Genomic DNA, 17414 nt, shown 5'->3' with positions numbered 1-17414 from the left:
AAGGGGTGATCCTCCACCACTCTGTGCTCCTTGCCCTCAATCTTTGATGGTTAGCCATTTCCTTAGGGAATGCCCTTTTTTAACCAGTTACGTTTGATTTATGTTTGCCATCTGAATTATCGGCCTTTTCAGTGAATTACACATGGGCTGTCGACCGTTTTTTACTTTTTATTCATCGTAGCACTATGGCGAAGGATATTTAATCTTTAGTTCAGGACCTGTATTGTTTGTATGGCGAATTTTATGGACCTGTCTCCAAGCCCTGTTTTTAGCTGCCTTTCCTTCTGTCGATTGGGCTTAACATTTAGTCGTTTTTAACTCCTTTTTTGTCTTCGTGTTCTACAGTTCTGATATGGGAGCATATGAACCTAGCTGTTTTGGTGCTCTAAAACAAACATCACCTCAGTGAAGTATTTGTGACGTGGACACTAAGCTTTTTGTCCTGTAGGGTTCCATGTCTGCGTCATAAGTGCACACACTGGATTAAGCTAAGAAGTCTTTGCTGATGGCAGCTGCTGATGGCAGCTCCCTCTATTCCAAATAGTGAGGGAGGCGGCATGCCGAAGTTAGTGATAACTGTGACATCAGGGGTGAGAAGAAATGAGACACAACAGAATAGGAAGACTGGTGATATTAAGAGAAGTAATTCAGGTGACGTGGCTTGTAAAGGAGAACTTTCAAGTACATCAACTGTGGAAAAAATCGTGACAGTTAATGAGATTCTGAGTGGCCTGCAAACCGAACTGAAACAAATAAGATCATTGACAACAATCGTAGCTCAAGCCAGCACCAGAATCTGGGTGTTCATACTAACACATCAAAACTTGAGGGTCAGAATAAAAAGTTACATATAGAAATGCCTGTACATTGACTTGGGAGTAGCAAGTGCACCCTATGTAAAGGACAAAATTGACAGACTAGAAGCAGAAATAGAGAAACTAAAGCAAGAGAAAATACAACTTAGACGCAATGTAAGACCGCATCCTTTGCAGTGGTCATTGCAGCTGGCACTTGCCAGCTAGCAAAAAATTAGTTAGAAATTGTACGGAATAGACAAGTGAATCAAACAAACATTCTGTTTTTCAAAGCAGCCAACACTCAAGCTGTGCGCGCTGTTAAGGAAACCTTGAGGAAGAAGTCAGTCCTCAACAAGACAATTAACATAAAGGCCATTAGATCTACGGCCATCATGCCCTGGTAAAGGACATGTGTGAAGAGCTCTTGGCAGTCTATCAAATGATGCCAACACTTTTTGATGAATTATCTGAAATCAACCTAAGTAATGAACTAGATAAAGAGAAGTTCATGAGAGAGATCAAGTGAAGATTCAACGCAGGGCGAGGGGACAAATGGATTGCAAACAATATCATTAAGCCGGCCTTCGAGTTCACTACCTTCTCCTCCAGAGGGAGTCAGTATACATTGACTCTGGGGCACTGTGAATCAAGAATTTCATGGATGTCTATTGGCGCTTTAATTGCTGTGACCTATATCCTGCCAACAAAGTGTAGAGAATGGGAAGTAACTTGTGAAAACAGTGGCAAACCAGGCTACAGAAAGCCTGATTGTAGGGAATCTGGAAGCATAGGGTGCATACCATGTAAGTAGTGAAAAAGTAATTGTGATAAAACAAGGACTGGTATTTGTACATATAGACATCTGTAAGACAGACAGATTGCACAATGTATGTCTTCACAGACATGGCATATAAACATTACAGTGGGCATGTATGTACTGAATACCATATATGCACTCACCATGTTATAAAATCACATAGCACACAGCGAGGGAAAAAGTGCAAACTGAAATGTACCAGAATACATCCACAACGATGACAAATGAGCTTCATAACCAGTCAACAAGCAATAGCAGTAAAGCCATGGGCATTAGGGATGCTTGTGTAAAGGAGATGTCAACAGTAGTGAGCAGGGTGCCATATGGTAAGGGAACAGGATCTGCAGAGAGTGGACGGAAAAATGGTTGGTATCTTTTATATAGGAGGGTAGGTTACAGGTAATAGGCTGAAGGTGTTGGTCTACAAGAGCAGAGATTCTCTCAGTGGGACACAGTAACCGGCCAAAATGGAGAGTCCTGTGTGGTTGGGTTTATGGACTTTAGGAAGCATGTAGAAGGTAGGAGTGTGGGGAGTCGTAGGGGTGCGGAGAGAGATGGACTCTGGGGAGAGGTTCTGGGATGGGCCTGGATGTGAGGAGAGACTGGAGATCCTGCTGGACTTCTGGAATGGGGTCATTGTGGCAGGATTTGTAGATATGATGAATCTCACAGCTGGCAGAGTCCTTCTTCCAGGTAATCCTTGCGTTTGTCAGCAAGTAGGATTATAAGTTTTTAGGTGGTGGACTGCAATTATTTCTGTAGATGTAAGGTTAGTGTGCATGTTGAGGGATTTGGGGAAAAGTGGTGATGCAAGATTCAAGGTTAAGAAATTCTGGAAAGTTAAGAGGGCGTGATTTAGGGGCAGTGGGAGTGGATCACATTTGGATGGAGGATAGGGTTAAACATTGGTCTTAAGTTGAGTCTGATTCGTACGATTGGTGGAGAAAAACTGTTTCTGTCATAGGGATCAGGAGAAGGAATGAAGGTCCCGCGTTATTGAATTTGGGAGTGGGGCGAAAGGTGTGGCTTTTGGAAAGGACTGATAATTCTGTGGGGCTAAAGCTTTTGGAGGAACAGTTCATGACTATGTTTCAGGCCTATTTAGATTCTGGATTCTGTATCATGGTGGGAGTGAGTTTTTGAGGGTGCGGTAAATGTAATAGGTCTTCGAGACACGGTTTGTCAGCTATGAGGGGATGTGGGGGAGGTTTGGAGGTGGTTGGAGAGGTGGTGGATAGTGGCAGACCAAGACGGGAGTACAAAGTGAACAGTGGAAAGAGGTTTTGGAGGTGGCATTGTTCATGTTGTCCTAGGTCCTGGAGGGCAAGAGTTTTTCAGTATGTGATAGGGATTCAGAAATTTGGGATTGCATAGCAGGAGAATTAGCAGATGGAGAGAAGGTATTGCAAGGTGGTCTGGGCCTGATTGATATGGTTTTGCAGGACTGTTGGTGAGGGTTAAGGATTGGCAGTATCTGAACAGATGGAGGTCATTGTGGAAGGAATGGTGGTAGCTGGAGATGGGCAATTTGATGGTAAGCACATTTGGGGAGATTCCACGAGCCAAGCACCAAGCCAGGGGTAGTTTGTGGGACTGGATTCTGGTTCTTTATGTGTATCAGTTACATTAAAAATCAAAAGGCAGAGGTCACAATATTAAAGGTGTAATTTTGTCAATTATTAGAATGTGAAAGTTTGTGATTGAGTGCTACATGTTAGCAAATCTGTGACTAACATGTTTATAGTTCATGAGAATTGTACCCGATTGTGACTGACACCCATCCTCTGACCTGATGACCCTCCCAACCATATACAAAAACAGATACCCCATGTCTTATCTTTCCTGTCACCATGACACCCCAAACTCCTACTGACTGGCCACAGGGGAGCATTCCCCTCACGACTCAGTACCACCCAGTACTGGAGCAACTAAATCACATTCTACACCAGGGTTTTTACTACCTCTCGCTGTGCCCTGAAAACTGGGATGCCCTACCCACCATACTTCCCACCCCTCCCACAATGGAACTGCGTCGCCCACAGAACCTACACAGTACCTTCCTGTGAAGCGTCATGTGGTCTGCAAGATAAGCTACAACCATTGAGCTGCATTCTACGTGGGCATGACCACCAACAAGCTGTCTGCCCGCATGAATGGCCACCGACAGCTGTGACCAAGAAATAATTGGACCACCTGTTGCTGAGCACACAGCCCAACATGACGTTCTTCCTTTCAATGGCTGCTTCACAGCCTGTGCCATATGGATCTTTACCACCAACATCAGCTTTTCTGAATTGTGCAGATGGGAACTCTCCCTGTAATATAGCCTATATTCCTGTAACCCTTCTGGCCTCAACCCTCATTAGTCATTGTCCTTACTTATCTGTCCCCTTCCTTGCCACCATTCAAGCACTACACAGCCCTCTATTCCACCAATGCATCTGTCTTTTTATTTCTCTCCTTTTCTGCTACCCCACTCTCCACCACCCCAGCCTCCTCCTTACCCCAACCAGGTGTCTCTCCCATCATGCACAGTTGCTCATTGTCTGCTTTCAGCTGCAGTTGTGTGTGTGCACGCGCGAGTTGTGTGTGTGTGTGTGTGTGTGTGTGTGTGTGTGTGTGTGTGTGTGTGTGGGTGGGTTGTTTTTTGTCAATTTTCAACAAAGGCCTTGTTGGCCAAAAGCTCATTTTGTAGCAGTCTTTTTGTTGTGCCTATCTGCGACTCAGCATATCCACTATATGGTGAGTAGCAACTATCCTTTTTTTAATGTTATTAGATTCCATCCTGGATTTTCCATTGTTTGTTTTATAGGGAAGGTTAGGTAAATGTAAGCTGTTATGTACAGTGGTACTTATAATCAAATAAATATGTTTCATGATGATGAAATACTGTGAGCAACCATTGACTTGCAGATTGACGATTAAAAGACTGATTACTATTGACAACTGACATGTTGTTATCCAATCTCTACTTGCTACTCATAGGGGTGCAGTTAGGATGAATTTTGAGGACCTATACAGCTAAAACAGGGAGAAGTCCATTGTGTAGGGCATGCTGACGACACTTTGTCGTCCGGCACCTTGGTGAAGGACCCCTTGGGGTGGAGGTGGGATAGGATCGTTTCTGGGGATCTATCTTCTTCATTTCTTTGATCCTAACACACTTACTTATTTATTTCCTTTCATTCTTCTCAAGCACGAATACCATTTCTATCTTCCATTCGTCTTTCTGTTTCTGAAATCCTTCTTTTATCTGTTCAACATTTTGGTATTTTGCAACTTGTTTTCATATGTAAAGCCAAGAACTCCGAGTAACAACCATATGACATTAAAATAGACCTTTCTTTGTTGCTTTTTTTATGTGAGGTAAGCTAAACAATTACTGGTATTGCGATCTCAAATACATGTTAGCAATATCAAATAATTGTGGGGGTGGGCTGGGATGTTAAGGTGAAGGTAGCTAATACTTGTCCCTAAAGGACATTGTGATGCGCTAACATATTAGTGAAAATAAAATGAAATAATGTGGCTAAGCATACTGTTTCGCCGATTCAACAGTAGATGGCATTCAGGTTATGTCCAATAGGAGGGCACCAATGACTTTTTAATTCTAATTATCTCTGATGAGAGTGTGCTAGTGCATAAAAGATTTCAATAAATGTTAGAAAATTACAATAGTTAATGACATATTACATTTTTTAATGTAAAATGGTAGGATTATGAGGATATAAAGAAAAGGTTTTGTATCCTGTAATTCTTAAAAAAGTTAAAGAAAAATTAAATGCTAATTTTCAAGTGTTCTCAACAGAATATGGGAATCTGTGGCGCAATGTTTGTAGAGCATATGAGTGTGCAGAAATGGAAAAAAGAGACTACGATTACACATTGTCAGAATCATTCATATCGTGTTTTTGCTGGTTTTTCACATGCGTACATTATAGCTATGGTAATTATAAAGTACGAAGAAATTAGTATAAGTTAATAATAATAAATAGATCAAGGCTGATTTGCCTTTGACTGCATGTGCAAGAGGATTATGCATAATAAAGAGGAAGGTGAATGTAGAACAAGCAACATAAGAGAGCACTGTTCAGTATGTAGTTTGATGAATGTATGTGAATTATGGCATCGCAAATGTCCAATCCTTGGTCAGGTGAATCCATGGTAGGAATGACCTGTATCATTTCTTTTACATATAGCACTAAGGAGAGGGTAACTCGCGTCACAGAGATGATAATGCATGTACACAGCATCTGTCTGAAGGATGAGGTGCATATGCAGTTCTTACAAAGGTACAAAACTGTACTACAACTGTTAGTCAGACTAATGAAATATTCTCCAAAATAGTCAAAAGCCAACAGACTTATCTGGGCAGTGTTTGATTCTTTTAATATTCATTTCTGTGCATGGTGGCTTATCACAAATCTGAGATTTGAAATTGAGAGAAGTTGTGAAGAGGAAAATGTCAGCATATAATTCCTTATGGTAATTAAAGATGTAAACCTTTTCTATCTCAATAAGTCTGAGCACCTCGTACTTTCGTAGACAACAATTTACAAACAATGCGATGCAAATTATCTGTGAATAAAAGTAATGAAATAATGATAGAGCCTGGTCAAGTAGGACAAATCTCTTGTGCATTTTCTTCATCTATGAAATTCTAACAATGTAATTAAAAAGCAGCTTGATGGGCATAGTAGTTTAAGACAAATGAGACAGGATAGAGGAATGACATTAGTAAAAATAAACTTTATCCTTTTAACTAACTAGGTGTAAAATATGTGCTAAATATGTAACCAAAAGGGAAATCCAGTTGCTGTTAAACCTAGTAATGGCAAACTGGAAAGACTGAAATAAGAAATATACACACACAAGATTTGTTTTGTGAATTCCTTGATTTGAATAAACTTTAAGTTTAATAATGATGACACGTTAACAAAAGGTAAAAAGTTATATAATAGATTTTAATTAGTTAAGTAAGTTATTTTACATGACATCTTTCATCTTGGCGGGAGGACCTGTGGTGTAACATGTTGTTCCACCTTGTCCTTGCAATCAAATGATGAAAGATGTTCATGTAAAACGTTGCTTATGTTATTAACATGTAGAGAACTTTCCATTCTGAGTGCACTGGTTTGGTAAGTGTACAGAGACAGAGCCAGATGCGCGAGCACAGAACGTCACCAAGGTGTGACAGCGTTTGGGTGCCTCCACCTGTTGTGAAGGGTCCTTCTGCTTTGGCATCACAGCTTGGTGGGTTTTGGAAAGCAGAAAGCAAGAGGTGCTGCCCACAATCACAGTGTCCAACAGTTGAAAGAAGCAGAAGAGAAATGTCGTTCTCTTCTCTTCTCTTCTCTTCTCTTCTGAAATTTGGTTCAGAGATGTGTTCTGATTAATAAGAGATCTGTTCATCAAATGCTGTAATTATTATGTAAGAGCAACAAAATAAAGAAGAGATCTTTCGTAGTGTGTTGGTGTAGAATTAAGCCCTCAATCCTCTGCGGATTGAGAAGTCACGTGGTATAAGGAATGGCAAAATAATCCTGGTAACAGTTATCATGAAGACCAACAGGGTGGCAGATTGTTAGTGAAGTTGTTGACTATGTTACAGCCTATAAATTTAGCCGTAAGACTTAATCTTAAGGCTGATGTTTGATACTAGCAGAATGCTCTTGGCCAGAATTGCTCTTTTTGCCTGTGCTGATCTGCTTTTTACGTCTTCCTTGCTTCATCCAAAGTAGTGGGATTCCTGAACATTGTTTTGATATTAAGTTTATCACTAATCTCATTTCTGCCACTCCTCCTTACTTTTGCATTTCTTCAGTTTATTCTCAACCAATATTTTGTACTTAGAAGATTATAATTGTATTCAACACTTCTTGTATTTCTTCTTCACTTTCACTGAGAATTGCTTGATGCTGGGAGATATTGGAGGGGAGAGGGGTGGTGGGTTGGGGTATATTGGGGATACTAGTGGGGTGTGACAGGGGAGGGGGGGAGGAGGGAGTGTATTATGGACAATAATTTATGAAATATAAGCACGACTATGGAAATAAAAAGAAACAAGCTGAAAGATCATTTGCATTTGCAAAATTACACCAATGCAGTGCTGTCCTTACAATAAAATTGCACAAAATACTACAAAAAATACCTTTTGGACCCTCTATTGAAGGGTTGATTCCTCATACATAACTACACATATTGATGAATGAGATCATCATGACTACCTACCTAACAACCGGTATGTCCACGTATGGCATGGACAAAAGTGGCGACATGTCATGGCATGGATGCAATGAGACTGTAGGTTGCTGGAGGGAGTGGACACTGCATCTGCATGCACAAGACACTTAATTCCTGTAAATACCAGGAGGGGAGCAATGAGCTGTGAAGGCACGTTCAATTGCATCCCAGATGTATTCAATCGGGTTCAGATCTTGTGAGTTGGGGGGCTAGCACATCAATTGGAAATCACCACTGTGTTTCTTGAACCACTCCATCACACTCCTGGCCTTGTGACATGACGCGTTATCTTGAAAAATGCCACTGCCGTCAGGAAACGTGATCATCATGAAGGGGTGCATATGGCCTGCAACCAGTGTATGATACTCCTTAGCCACCGTGATGCATTGCACAAGCTCCACTGGACCCACGGATGCCCAAGTGAATGTTCCCCACAGCACAATGGAACCTCTGTCAGCTTGTCTCTCTCTAGCAGTACAGGTGTCAAGGAACTGTTCCACTGGAAGACAACAGATTCATGCCCTCCTATTGGCATGGTGAAGAAGGTGTTGGGATTCATCAGACCATGTAATCCTCTACCACTGTACCAATGGTCAAGTGCCCATTTCAGTCGTAATTGCCAATGTCATGGTGTTAACATTGGCACATACACGGGTCATCGGCTACAGATGCCCATTATTAGGAGTGTTTGGTGCTCCATGTATTTACACTCACTTGAACTCTGCTCAGCATCAAAGTCTATATTATACAATTGTAACAAGAAAATAATCAATTATTAATAATATAATGTAAATGGACAAATTTAAAAAAAATCTACTCATCCGGCAGCAGGGGTGAGTGCGCGCGCGCCCACACACACACACACACACACACACACACACACACACAGAGAGAGAGAGAGAGAGAGAGAGAGAGAGAGAGAGAGGATTTAACTTTTACAAACTTTTGGAGCCAGTGGCTCTTTCTTCTGGCGGAAGAGTTGAAGGGGAAGGGGAAGGAAGAGGGCTGAAGAAAAAGGACCCTAAACCTCTCCATTTCCTTTCCTTTATCTCTCTTCCCTCCCCTTTAATCTTCTGCCAGAAGGAGGAGCCACTGGCTCCGAAACATTGTAAAAGTTAAAACCTTTTGTTTATTTGTGTGTGTGTGTTTTTTCCCCTGCCACCGCTTGGTGAGTAGCATTTTTTTTTATCTTCCCATTTACATTATATAGTATAGTTGGACAGATAAAAAAATTTACTCGCCAAGTGGCAGCAGGAGAATACACATACAAAAAAAAGGTTTTATATATGCAGGTTTTCAGAGCCAGTGGAGAGGTTTCGGAAAAGGGGTAGAGTTTGGAAAAGTCACCCGGCACCCCGGTCAGGGGAGACTTACCGGAGATGAGAAGGAAAAACTCATTAAAGTCTGATATTAGTTCTGCCACAGTTCGCTGCTTGTCCTGTTTTACCAGTCTGCCCCGCCTGCAATGTCTTACATCTGTAATGTGAGGTGGCCATCCAACCTCATGAAGTCTCAATGTGGTTTCACCTCGGTTTCGCCATGTGTTGAAGACATTCACCACAGCACTCCTCTAACACCCAACAAGTCATGCAGTTTCCTCCAGGCCATCAAAATCTGCCCTCTGGCTGATCAGTGTGTGCGTCTAGTACCTATCTTCCACACTCCCTACAGATGAATTTTGTGACTCTTCCACCACAAACTCGTTGACAGGCGAATGGGACTATTGAATAATCAACAGATACTAAGTCTCTTTGTCTGTTTACATACCATTATATTACTTTACATTAATTTACATTTAGTCAGTTGCCGGTGTTGCACCAGGCACTAATCATCTGCAAGTATCCGCATTTCGTTATGAGTTTCTAATGATGTCACCTCACTGTTTACAACTGTGTCCCCTGTGAGCAGTTTCATAGTACCTCATACAGTATCTACTAGATCATTTATATACCATAAACAATAGCAGCCCTATAACGCTGTCTCACGGAACATTAGATGCTTCTACTGAGACAGACATACCAAGTTGTGATACTAAATTTTGTTTCTAATACTTTAGTCCAGTTCCTTAGATGTTCAGGTGGTCCATATCTTGAGATTTAGGAGTAGCTACCACCAGCAACAATTGCAGCAGTTGGAACTTAAAGTTTGTGCATTGTGCTTAGTTTAGATTTTTGTATGCTTCGCTAAGGTCATAAGTGTTACGAAGTTTTTGTTTTAATTTCTCTTATGCTTTGTAGGATCATGATACAGAAATTCGCTGGTGCTAGAGAATAGCTAACCATAGACTGGCTTCATACAGATGCTGCAAATTGGAGTGATAGTGTAGTCTCTTGTTTCGAACATGCCATTTTGCCAACTACTCAAGTTGCACAGTATTGGGTTAGCTAAATAGTGAGAACTAATAATGAATATCATCAGACAACTGCCTCGAACAATCAGCACTACAGCCCACACGTGAAAGAGATAGTTTAGAACATTTACGGAACACACACAGACATGTTAAGAACTGAAATACATGGTATTGACATTCCACAATATTATTTATCTTACAGTTTTTTGTTAGCTGGGTTTTGGCTTTTTCTGGCATTCTCAGGCAACTAAAGCTGTGAAACATCACTCCTGTGTATTTCAAGTTTGAAAATGTTTTTTTCATCCTGGCTACAAACACATCAATTTTTCCGAGGGCGTCATCCACGAGAGAGGGGTTCGGGGCCATGATGCTATTAAGGGAGTGATGGTCACCAAATGTCAAAAGGTGCGCAGGAAAGCTAATGTGAATGTCTGTTCATCCCAGTTTTTCCATAAGGCAGCCAACACTGACTAGCAGTACGTGGTTGGCTTTTTCGTTTTTTTGTTTCCATCCTGGATATCCATCATTGTACAGTCTAAAGTACAATCCACGGGACAAATACTAGATGTCTTGGAGATTAAAATAGTTGGGCAAGGTAAGAAAGAATTAATATTCTTTCCCCCACATACTGGAATGGAAATGGATCTCTGTATATTGACTGATTAACATTTTCAGATGATCAACAGTTCCAACAGGCACTGTAGAGAGAATATAAAAATGGAACATTCTTGGTGATTTTTGTTGCTTGTCCATTAGGCCTTGGACATGTTTCTGTGCTTAACATTTAGTCTCGTAATGCTTGAGACATGCCAAACTACATATTGCAAAATGAGTGAATGAAAGAAACCCTGAAGGGACTTGAACAGGATGTCTTGCACCACCTGCCGTATTCATCAGACATTGCCCCTTCCAATTACCATTTGGCCCATGAAGTGTGGCCTCTCTGAACAACATTTCACAACTTTTAACAATTTCGAAAACTGGCTCCACAAGTGAATCACCTCAAATTAACCCCCCCTTTTTTTTTCTTAGTCACAGCCGTATGTGGCATGATGATGAAATATATACTGTGGATGGACATGTTCCATATAGGTGATCTTTGACTGGTGCTGTATAATCAATTCTCTATGAGCCAATGAAGATTACTGCAAACTCACAGTCAAATGTCAATAAATACAAAGAGCCACTGCCTGAGGATTACACAAGAAAAAGATAACAGACAAGTGCAAAAGGGAAGCCAAGAGTATTACCTGAACATTCCTGAAACTCATGGAAAGTCTGAAGCTTTGAAACAAGTGAAGAAGATAGTCCCATTCTGTGAAACTGGAGCAAATTGTCCTGTCAGCCTTGATTGCTGTGCATCCTCAATTCTACTCATCTACTCAATAAACTGCATATTGCATATGTATTTTTTTTACAGTTTACATATTGTTTACAACTAGTTATATTTTTTCTAATTCTTGTTGTGAGGTAACTAATCTGCAGCTATCTGCATCTCCATGTGGCGTGGAGTTCACATATTACAACTAAGCTTGATGTACGAGCAGGCATCCTAGATTTTTTAAATTGTATTACCAAAATTTTGATCTATAAGAGATGTGTGAAACTTCAATTTCTCCCATATACAAAATGTTCAAATAGCTTACAAGAATGCAGCTGAGTGGTATCTTTGAGAACTTCTGATGTGTCAGAAGGTGCATGCTCTGTCTTTTTCAAGGCACAAATGCATTTAGCATTTAGAGTACACTGAGCAATGAAATTTTGGTATGTAGAACATATGTACAGAGACAAAACGTGCACCCCCCCCCCCCCCCCCCCCCCACACACACACACACACACACACACACACACACACACACACACACGGAGGGAGGGAAGGAATATGGGGGGGGGGGGGGGGGAGCACGTTTTCACATATACACTCCACATGACCTGGTTAGTGTGGCTGCCAGTGGGTACAGTGTCAGGTGTGAGGCTACGCTGTTCCTACCTGTGGCCTTGTGGCAGTCAAGGTGTTACAAATGGCCACGTATCTGGTTGATCTCCCAGTAAATATGGTCTAAGATACTATGGAAAGAAATTTTTAGGAACAAACAAATTTTACTGTTTTACATTGAACACAAAGGCAATGCTGAGAACCATAAGAGCCTACAGCACACCATCGGCAGCCCCATACAAAAGTGAATGTCACAGCAATCAGTGAGACAGCTTTCCATGAATGTTCACAGATACAAAGTGGGCCAACAGCACAGATATAGCTCATTCACCATATCAATATATGTCAGGAGCAAGCACACGTGCTACAGTAACAAAGTAAACGACAGTATACTTTATGCCCTTATGGTTCTCAGCACTTCTTATTTGTTCTTTCAGTGAGTTAGCTGGTGACTTGTCTTTGTTCTCAACTTTGTATTGAAAGTCATAAATTCTTAGTTGAAATAAAAACACTCATAAAGATGAACAGAGCAGTTTCTAGTCAGTTTTACCAGATAAAATAAATCATACATGAACTATATAATCTTTGCTGTATCAAAGCTGAGAGGCTCCCCTTATATTTTTAACTGCAGCCCTGACATGTATTTCAACTATAAAATGTGGAAGTGAGACTGTACTTGCTTGGTGATGTGTAATGTGTTGGGCCGGAACTGGAATCCTGCATTTCATGGAAGGAGTACTGGGCAACACAATGTATTCATAATAAAACAAATGTGTGCAACTGCAAAAAAGTTAGGTTGGATTCCAAACAGTGGTACATGAATAATCCTCCATCAAACACCATATCATGACTTGAGGAGTATTAAGCATACCTTCAGTAATATTATGATGTTTCTGTACAACACTTGAAAACAGTGGAACATCTTAGAATCCTGCACTAACAGCAATGTACTCCAAATAAAAGTGATCTGAGAAAGCCACTTTTAGAAGCTTTGGTAAAATATCAGGAATGCCAAGATCAAAAAGGTCAAGACGTCAGTGGTGCTTTTTATGACAACATACAGTATGTTTTTTCTTTCTGTGCCTATTTTTATAAATAAGTCAATCTCGAATTTTCAATCTTCTCTGCGTGTTAAAGTCCACACAAGCTCAAATTAACCTTTTTTAATTTGCATTAACATTCTATCACTGTTAGCACAAGAATTTATCCATAGGAACTACTGAAAGGAAACTGTAGGTGTCCGAACACTTTTTGTTAATCTAAAATGGATTTCTGCTTGGAGTTTCATTTTATTTAGTGCAATACAATGGCTGGTACTTTTTCTTTTTCAAAGTGAACAGTAATACTATTACAGTCATACATGAGAATTAGCATAACTTCCATATTTTGACAAATGTTCAACAGTCGTGCTGATCTGTAATGATGCGATTCATTTGGCATTTTAGCTGTTGTTCAGGTGATTTAGCTCATGTCTCATCTAGCATAATGATATGGCATAAGAAAGGCTCTTCTTTGCATCCCAAATGGGTATTTTCATAATGTCATGTTTAAGCTATTTTTGCGTTTCAGTCAAATTATGCAGACCTCTTTGTGATGCAGTTTTCCTCGTGCCTAGAAGTTTCCTCAGAAGCACAGTCGTGTTTGCTAATCCTTTCTCTCAAGACATTTCATGTATCAATTGGCATCACCTACAGTCCAGTAACGAAGTAAGAGCAGACAGCTCTCCAATCACATGGGGACGACCTCACCTATGAATGCCCGACACATTTTGAGGTCCACTGTTGAAAGCTTTTACCCACCTTACCACTGTCCTGTAAGGCAATGCAGGCTCCCCACAAGTCTCTTTTACTGTTGTGCTGTATGTTCTCTGGCACTTTCACTTTTTCTCCGACTCCGTTGTTCTTCATTCGAAAACATTGTGATGGCACTACATTAGAGCGTCTGCTACGTAAGGCTCTCTTCTCGTATTAGCTGTCCCTACTAACATCCAACTTGATAGTATTACAGATCACGCTCACACTTACAGCACCATTTCATTTCCGAAGTGTGTTAACCATCATCCAATTTCAATGTTCCAGGATGTTCATCAGTGCATATCCATTCCCCTCATGAGGTCTTCTCAAAAAAATTAATGTCTCTTTTTGCTTTCTCTTCACTCCCTACTCTCAGTTTGTTCCCTTAGTCACATCTTATACACAAAATTTCTCACAGTGTCAAAATTTGTCTGTGTGTCTGTATAAGGAGTATGTGTCTGTATAAGGAGTACAGGATTTTGCATGGCCCTAAATACTATTTTCTTACTTTTCATCTTTCCAGCCTTTTACTATTTCTATTTATCTCTTTTTTCCCATATCAACCAACTAGGATCACGTAACAACTTCAATTCCTCTACTTTCTTTGTTGTTTTCTACTTTTCCAGTACTCCATCTTCTCCCCATTATGTCTTCATGTTGTTCCATTTCTTCTGCATTGAAAACCTTTTAAATTTAAAGTTTTATTCTTGAAAAGATGTCTTATTTCATATTCTTTGTTTTTTTTTCTTTCTAAATCTTTCCTTACTTCTGTAATCCATGCCATCGTCAATTTTTTTTCTTAAAGAAATACAGGAATATTTGTTTCATGAGCCTGTTCTCATTCATTTGGCAGATGTGTCCAAAAAAGGTTAATCTTGTTTTAGCCATTACTTGTGATATTTTCTACATATTTTTGTAGATCTCCTCATTACTTCTAAATTTCCAGGCATCTGTAGTTTTTATTGCATCCCTTATTTTTCTAACTTTCCATCTTTCAGGTACCTCTCTTCTGTCAAGCTTATAGTTCATTGTTAGGCATTCACATGCATATAAAAATTCTGGTTGCACCACTGTGGTACAGTGTTTTAGTTTGGTTTTTCTGGATATGCATTTCTTGTCGTAAATATTCTTTGTTGAACCATATGCTCCCTCCATTTTGTTAACTCTTACATCTACTGCAAATTTTCCTAGTCCATTATGTAGTATAGTTTCACCAAGATATTTGAATTTACATTTTACCTATTTGTGTTTCTATGAATTTTTGTGCAATTTTTGTATTTGTCATGAACTTTGTTTTTTTTTCAGCTGAAATTTTGACTCTAGTTCTATTTGCTATTTCTTCTGGAAGATTTATTTGGATAACTATGTCAATCATATTTTGTGAAAGTACTGCAAAATCATTTGCAAAAGCCAGGCTGTTTACCTTCATTCCATTTGTTTTCCATCCGAGAATCATTGATTCAATTTTGTTATTCTTTAGCTCCAAATTCCAGACCCTTACTTTTTTTTCTACAACACAGTTAAACAGTAAAGGTGATAAACCATCCCCTTGTCTAATAGCAGTTTTTATTTCAAATGGCTGAGATAGTTCTCCCCTAAATTTAACTTTAGATACTGTCTTTGTTAAGAGTTCGTGAATTTGTTTGCTAATTTTGCTCTAACATCAGATTCTCTAATGATTTTATCCATTGTCTTCCTGTCTACCAGATCAATATTTTTTTAATCAATAAATGCTACTATTATAGGTTTGCTGTTTAACATTCTGTAGCAAAGTATTATTTTAGGCTAAAAATCTGTTCTGTGCAGGATCTCCCCTTTCGAAAACCTCCCCGATATTCTTCCAATTGAATATCTAAAGTTCCTACCATTCCGTCCATGAGAATTTTTGATAATATTTTGTATGCCACTGAGAGAAGTGACACTCCTCTGTAATTTTTGATGTTTTATTTGTCTCCCTTTCTATGTAGTGGGTGGATTCACATTGTTTTCCACTCTTCAGGAATCTTTACCTCTATCTACATCTTTCCAATACCCAAATATTTTATAATGACAAATAATTGTTCCTTCACTTAGCCTACACGACTCATGGAATTAACAAAAGGATTAAATGCCACAATACTTTTTTTAATTAAAAAAGCCACTTTGGCAAGTCCAATGTGATTGCTTACGGCAGTCCTCTATTGTTCATATTTCAGTCTAAGAAACTGATGAATGCAGATACATATTTTTCACTCTTCCAAACAAAATTAACTGAAAAATAAAATATAAAACTTTCTCACACCATGCACTCTCAAAAAAGGGAACAATCATAATTTAATAAAAATGATTTTGTGACTGTAAACTTGTCACTAATTTGATTGGCTATATACTACTTTTGAAATGTTGCTTCTCTATCACCTTCATGTTTGTTTGTAAGCAAAGATGTAGTTACTGGAACGTTCTGTCACATGCATCCTGCGATTTTTACTTTAATAAGTGAGTGTCATGTTGGTATGAGTTTTATCTTAGCTGTATTTACATATTATATAGTTACAGTCTGTTCTCCAAAATCACAGTTTTACAAGATGTTCTAGAAAAACATACATACAAACTGTACAAAACATGATATTTTCTTGACGACAGTTATTTACATTCGCCCACAGAAGGAGTTAATTCATATGTAACCAGAAATGTTCAAGAAAATATGAACTTCGTTGCTAGCACTGTCACAAATGCCGGCTAATAATTGTGGAATGAATGTGAGATATGCAGAAACAGCAAAAAATATGAAAAACTTCATAAAAATTTCAGAATGGCATTTACAGAGAAGGAAATGCAAGAATTTCATGACATTACACTAGACATTAACAATACTCATGCATTCAACTCCATATTTGCTATTCACAGATGAATCAGCCCTGCTGCTGCCGCATGTGCCAACAATGTTCCAGCAGCTTGCTGAGTTTCCAGCAAAATTCTAGTTTCATTCATCCAATCACTGGCAATCTGCCTTGAAGCTCCTTTCAGTAAATTCATATATTTCAGTGTCTGTGTGAAGTTGCCTCTGTCCAACCAATATCTGAAATTAAGCACGTAATTACATCTGACTATCTGTGAGTAATATAAGCAAGCATTTGTAGCAAACGGAAAATTTACCTGAGAAAACTTAAATTACAAGGAGACAGAATGGATAGCCTGTACTTAGTTTAAGGAGGTAGAGTACCAAATACTGCTGATACACATGTATATAAAAAACAGAAAAAAGCTAACTTAGCTTTCGGAACTGTTAGTGCCATTTTCAATGAATAAAGAGGATACTTTCAAAAAGAAACTACGCGTTTCTAGAGCTAGTAGTTTTTTTTTTTTTTTTTTTTTTTTTTTTTTTTACGTACATCTATCAGCAGTACTTCAAGTTTTGCTTCATGTGAGTAAGTAATGGTCAGACAGAACTAAGAATGTAGTTGTTACAAGTGTAAATAGGAAAGTCACTTTTTCTATT

The 17414-nt window shown here is 39.3% G+C and overlaps 1 protein-coding gene across 2 annotated transcripts in view; it reads right to left on the bottom strand.

Moving 5' to 3' along the window:
• Positions 1 to 16429: 16429 nt before the first annotated feature.
• Positions 16430 to 17414, bottom strand: part of LOC124605347 (MICOS complex subunit Mic60) — a 59345-nt gene continuing 58360 nt past the window's right edge. For both annotated transcript variants that reach the window (XM_047136966.1, XM_047136967.1), the window contains one exon: positions 16430 to 16994. In XM_047136966.1, coding sequence (XP_046992922.1) covers positions 16817 to 16994 — 178 coding nt within the window. In that variant the 3' untranslated portion in view covers positions 16430 to 16816. The remainder of the gene's footprint in view (positions 16995 to 17414) is intronic.

This window comes from Schistocerca americana, chromosome 3 (assembly GCF_021461395.2).
Source record: "Schistocerca americana isolate TAMUIC-IGC-003095 chromosome 3, iqSchAmer2.1, whole genome shotgun sequence".
Classification (NCBI taxonomy): Eukaryota; Metazoa; Arthropoda; class Insecta; order Orthoptera; family Acrididae; genus Schistocerca; species Schistocerca americana.
This window is presented reverse-complemented; position numbering and strand designations above follow the sequence as displayed.